The 6022-nt window shown below is 47.4% G+C and overlaps 2 protein-coding genes across 2 annotated transcripts in view; one reads left to right on the top strand and one right to left on the bottom strand.

The window, feature by feature from the left end:
• The window catches only part of CSUI_003432 (uncharacterized protein), a 1435-nt gene extending 245 nt beyond the window's left edge, over nucleotides 1–1190 (bottom strand). Inside the window, exon 1 of the mRNA XM_068063630.1 lies at nucleotides 1–1190. This exon is cut by the window's left edge and continues 245 nt beyond it. Within this exon, the coding sequence (XP_067924394.1) occupies nucleotides 565–786 (222 nt within the window). The 5' untranslated portion in view covers nucleotides 787–1190 and the 3' untranslated portion in view covers nucleotides 1–564.
• CSUI_003431 (uncharacterized protein) lies at nucleotides 929–5045 on the top strand. Its single transcript, XM_068063629.1, has one exon. The coding sequence runs from the start codon at nucleotides 2923–2925 to the stop codon at nucleotides 3415–3417; it is 495 nt and encodes a 164-aa protein (XP_067924393.1). The 5' UTR covers nucleotides 929–2922; the 3' UTR covers nucleotides 3418–5045.
• Nucleotides 5046–6022: the final 977 nt, after the last annotated feature.

The following is a 6022-nucleotide window of genomic DNA, read 5'->3' as shown; positions in this document are numbered from 1 at the left end:
AAAGCAAGAATGTTGTAGGTCGCAAACCATCTCCCAGACGGCCGCGGAGATGTCCTGCGTGACTGTATTGTCGCCCATCATGTTGGTGGCTTAGAGAAAAGACACTCTTCTACTTGAACCTGGAAAGGATATCAAGATATCCAGGATAAGGAAGAGAGCCATTCCATTCGAAGAGGAACCAAGACGGAATGGTACTGAAGAAAGGCGTGAACGATTAGAGCCGGATGAGATGTATCATTCCTTTCATCGTCAGTGATTGGAAAAAAGTGATAGGAATGAAAAAGGAATGACGTCGGCGGCGAAGGACGATGAGAAGAGGTCTCTTTGTATTCACTTTATCAGCAGCAGACCAAACTTGAAGACAAGGGGAAGGGGAAAGGCGTTAGTTTCTTCTGTCTTCGCTCGAGGGGCAGGGATCGACCCTCTCTTCAACTCTTGTCATCATAAGCTTCATCTGTCTTCTTGAAGAACTGAGAAAGAAGATGCATTCCGAGGGAAAAACTAAGAAGGAGCGAAGCTCCACGGAGAAGGGAGAAAGAAAAGAGTCGGAAAATCGATATGCATCTATCTCCTCTCTGTCTTTCGCCTCTCTCCAATTTTCCGCCTTTGCTTCTTATCAAGAAGGAATGAAGAAGAGAAAAGGAGAGAACTTGAGACACCAGCAGGAGAGAGGCCAAGGAGGCGGGTAACGAAAGTGCTCTTTCCCGCCTCGAGGGCGGAGGGGGGGGGGGAAGGTCTGTTCAACTCCTTCACCAGCGACTTCTGTTCTTTCCTCTTCTTCGACATGCAGGAAAAAGCTTGTTCTTGTTGGCAAACTCGACTGCTTTTGTTGTCTACTCGGACAAAGGCGCAGAGAGTAGAGTAGATTGAATGCTTTTGAACCGAGACCCACCCATGACAGAGGGGGCGAAGGAGAAAAAAGGGGAGAACGAACTAAAGTTGAAGAAGGCCAGGCAAGGCAAGACAGCACCGACCCCAGCACGAAGAGGAAGAAGAGTGGATGAAGAAGTGGAAGCCACGCTGTTCTAGGACGGTTGTATACTCCTTATTCTCTTGGATGGTGGCGGCCATCCAGAAGAATAAGGAGAGGGGACATGCAGAGAGAGAACCAACGAAAGGAAGAAAGGCCGGAAAGCCATATGAATGACCGCCATCATCCACAGGACTACCCAGTCTTCCTCCTATTCTTTGGCACCTTTTCTGCAGACCCCTTCTCTCCCCCTCTGCCTCGAAAGCTCCTCCGCATCTTCCCCCTCTGGCTCGCATCTTTTCTCTCCTCCACCTTATCCAATGAGAGAATCGCTGTACCACCTCACCCAGTGAGAGTGGAGAAAAGGAAAGACAGAGAGCTGCTGGTGTAGCTACAGCAGTCACAACAACACCGGCTACTCCGTCCACAAAACGGGGGAAATGAAGTTTTTTTTTTTTTTGCTTTTTTTTGTTTTTTTGTTTTTTTTTGTTTTTTTTTGTTTTGATACGTATATACACCTACATCTATACACAACAGGTCAGATCTATCTACATGTTACACACCGGGGCTAGGAGACTCCTAGCACATGACGAACAATAGTCGTCATCCTCCTCACCCGCTTTTTCCCTCCTTTCTGTGTTTCCTTCCTTCTTTCTTTGGCTCTTATTGTTCTCTCTCTTTTACATGGTCTCTTTCAGCCGTGTTGATCCCAGACATTCCGAACTGTTCGTTTGCCAACCCGCCAGCCGGTGCTGCCGCTGGTGGCTCTTTCCTAACTATTTCCGAGTCCGGGATCGCTTTCGTTGTCGTTGCCGCCGTCGCCTCCTCCTCATTCTTCTTCCTTTTTTTCTTTTTCTTTTCGTCCAGAGCACTGTTGTCCTCCGTTGTCGAGAACCGCGCCACCGACCCTGAGAATCCACAGATGATGCATCGACAGAGACTTGCTCCTTTCATCTTGTAGAAAAAACAGTTATGGAGAAGAAGAGGCACAAAGACGTGCCTACAAAGTATAGTAGGACAGCCCGCTGATAGCATCACTCTAAGACGGCTGCGCTGTCCCGTCCAGGACACAACTTTTGTTTACGTCACCTACCCAGCTAGATAGCTAGTTATCTACACACAGGACGATAGCAGACATACGGGTAGACTCAGTCGGTAAGTGTCTCCAACATACGTGTAAAACTGCGTATATCCACACACAAAACATCTTCATTCACAAGCGCAGGCATGACGACCACATTCTAGTACCTTGGCAGTATATGTTGATTATGTGTATACAGTGTACATGAAAATATATAAAGCAGGGACTCACCACTGTGGTACGACTGGAGAGAGACCGTTCGTTCCTCTCGAGAACGCTCTCGAGAGTGCCAGCCCCAAGCTCACGTAGAGCATCAGGCATCTCTGCCAGCAGAGAAGAGAAAAGGTGCTCCGCATATTCTAGCATCGGCAGCATGTCTCCAATATATCCATCCTGTATTTGAAGCACGTTTTCCTGTCCTCTCCTCATTTGGTCTTCTTCGTTCCCCATTTCGTGCCAGTCAGTGAGACAGGAACGGCTATCCATAGCTTTTCGCATTTTCCGCTCCTCCTCACAGTCTTCTTCCTCACCGTCTTCAAACCAAGTTGTATCACCGTCTTCTTCAGGCTCCATTATGACCATCGCGACAGTCTGTTCTTCGCCGCACCTAATCCACACACCAGCTACCACCACTCCATTTTCATCTATCTGGTAAAACCATACCGCCTCTTCACGATAGCTGCCGCTTTCTTCGTCATAACAGTTTTCATCATCACCATCCCTCTGTACTTCCTCCACACTCGAAGAGTCATCGTCTTCGACGTAGCAAACGAGCGCTTCGCCTTTTTCCTTTTCTGTTTTTTCTCCTCCGACACTACCCGGATTCTCGTTGAATGCGAACCGCCGTTGGAATAGAGGTGTTTCAACTGACATGGGTAGAGGTGAAATCTCACCATCTGCCTCTGTTGAAATGGAGGCATCTGAGGCGTCCACACAGTCGACGGCCTCTTCCTCTAGGAAGTCAGTCTTCTCGTTCCCGTGGCCGTCCTCCGCGCCGCGGCTTCTTCTCCGTTTTCCGAAGCGAAGGCACTTCGGGAAACACGAGGTACAACCTGAGCCAGCGGCAGAACGCCGTGGGCGCTTGCTTTCGTCTTCTTTCTTCTTCCGCGGATTTTGCTCTGAAGCTGAGACTTCTTTCTTCTTTTGCTCCTCCGCGAGCCGTCTTGATTCCCAGCAGGGTGGCGATCTCTCTTTCGCCGACCCTGCAATATCGTCCGCACACTGTCCCGTTGGCTTCCCGCGAAGCCAGCTGAAGGGTGAAAACCCCATTTTTTCAGAATACACACAAAAAACTAGTGCCCTCGGAATGAATTCCGAGAAGGAAATTCTGACGGATGCTCGAATTCGCGCGCAACTAACAGCGTGAAAGCTTGCAGCAGTCGTACTAGAATTTCCGCAGCAGCGGCGCCCCCGAAACGCCAGAATAAAAGATCGGGGAACGACCTCAGGCATTTCAAATCGCCCTTGACGTCCATTTTTCCTCGTCACTCATGCTCGATCGTATGTCATAACAGGCTCGTTACACACTGAATTTGCTCGTCCGAGCCGAGACGGGAGGTTACACAGTTCAAAATGGCTAACCGGCACACCATTGGCCCTCCCTTGCTCCACTCCCGTGGAGCTGCAGCACTTTGGCTAGTCCGCCATGTCTTGCGAACGCCCCCCCCCCGTTTGTCTTCGAGATCTCCCCCCGCGATCTGACTGTGCCGCGTCGAGGAACAGGAGAAAAAACGCTCTTTCTATTGCCGCTTGACAAGGCTTCTTTTTTCTCAGTAGTCACGAGACTACTTGTTGTTGTATCCAGAATACTCTCCCGTACGAAGATATAGAAAAGAAGGCGTTCATCATGACCCGCGAAATGAGATAAATGCGCGCGTCACTGGGTGGGAGGCCAAGATCCGTCCATCTGTATAGATATATTTGATGGCTGAGCAGCTCTGATATATACGAAAGTCTGTTTTCAAGGGGATGGCGGAGAGGAGGAAAGGCGGGAGAGGGTATGATGCACAAATGATAGATGAGATCCCTTAGGCGTAGTCGTGGTCGTAGTAAGTGCAGTTCTCTTCCTTTTCTCTGTCATCGTCGTAAGACGAAGAAACAATCGATGATGGATCATAAGAAGTGACAGAAATACAACATCTAGAAGCTCGACAGTACTGGAGAAGCCAGTGAAATACAATCAGCGCTCTATAGCACTCAAGAAGAAGAATAGCCATGAAGGCGCTGTTCACGAAAATTCGTTTAGGTGATGATAGTGATGTACTTTGAAAATACCTAAGAAGACTGCAAGAGAAAATTGCAAAGACCTCCAGGGAAGATGACCAAAACAACTGATGTAAGACGAAAAAAGAAACGTTGCAATAATAAGTTTGATTTCCTGATTACACTGGTGCTTCATTAGCTGCGATCGTTCTCCACTTACTCATCTATCAACACGATATCGGACTTTTGTTTCGAACAGCACAAGAAAGCTCCATCAGGTTTTCTGTTCTAATGGCCCTTGTCTTTACAGGGAGTTCTTTTTCACCCAAGTTTTCTCACAGCCAGCTTACTGCGTCCCATCTTTCGCGCATGCGCCTGCCTACCTACCAATGAATTTAGCCATCACCTTTGAACCAGTAAAGACACATCGCCCGCGGGGGCTGGTGACTGGGGAGTTTATTGAAAGAAGGGCTTGTACTATGTGACAACTTTTCCAGCCTCCCGGTACCGGCCAGATATCGGTGTATCGTGACCTTATACATAGTTACATATACTTTGCGGATACCTCTGTTTTCGATGAACAGTCATACTTGAACGTTTGAACTGTAACCAGCCTTCTTATTATAGGCACATCTTCTATGTTCCTTGATTACAGGATTGTTTCCTTACTTCCTTTTTCAGCTTGTGTCGTTCTCTTTCAACGAAGATGTTTGGAATACGATTCCTTCTCATGTGACTACATGGGCGCTTATTCCCTTGTCCTCATTCTGATATATATAATTCTACAGTCTCCTTTTTCTACCTAACATTCACATACGCATACATGGACCTCTTTTTGTCTTCAAAAAGAGGTTCATGTATGCGTATGGTTTGAAACCTCAATTCAGATGAGTACGGGAGTACAGTCAATATCAAAGTTCAAGAATATGGACGTAATTCTCCTTGCTTCTGTGAAACTTCTTCTCATCTTGAGTCCGGCCAATCGTTTCTACGCGGTATACCCGTTAGCGAAGAACCTTGTGAGTTCACGGTATATTAGTATTCATCTTTTTATCCACTGCTTACTGAATCCAATATTATCACTCTTAGTTCGTTCACATACTGAATTTCCTCCTCTGTTTTTATGTGAAACGCTCCCCTAACGATCTACGTTATCAAATAGTAGATTCCACTTCTTCAGTAAAACATCTCTTACTCTTCACTTCAGGCGCCAAATAACCTTGCCAGTGAGCTATTATGCACGTCCCAAAAGAGAACTGCTTTAAGGTAACCTTCTGCTTGTCTATGTGACTACAAGTCTGTCAAAGCTTTCCTTATTGTCTTGTTACGGTTGCCCAATGGCCGGGGTGGTTTCTCTCTTGACTTCCGAGGTTTTGCCTCACAAGTCCTGCATCCGGGCTTTGACACCGGAGTAAGATCAGCCTAGGAGTGCACGACCTTCTCTATATAGATTATCGTAGTTGCGTCTCCACCAACACGGTTCGGGAAGACGCAGCTAGATCGAGATTTGACAAACTCTGTTGCGCAACTAACCTTTTCTCTGATCAGTTTCCAGTAGTCATCAGTTCAAACTTTCACACAAAGTTAGTGACGTTTCGTTCTAAACCGTAGGGTCCCGCCGTAGAAGCAGCATGCGCTAGCGGCCGCAAGACAACGGGCGTTGCGCACGAAAAAAGCAGAAGGCAGTCCGGTAAGGCAAATCAAACGCTTTCTACGCAAATTAGGTATCAATGGGAAGCAAAAAACATTTGCCAACCATTGAGCCACGA

Source organism: Cystoisospora suis (genome assembly GCF_002600585.1).
Source record: "Cystoisospora suis strain Wien I chromosome Unknown contig_1530, whole genome shotgun sequence".
Taxonomy (NCBI): Eukaryota; Apicomplexa; class Conoidasida; order Eucoccidiorida; family Sarcocystidae; genus Cystoisospora; species Cystoisospora suis.
The sequence above is the reverse complement of the archived record's forward strand: the minus strand, read 5'-3'. Positions and strand labels throughout refer to the sequence as shown.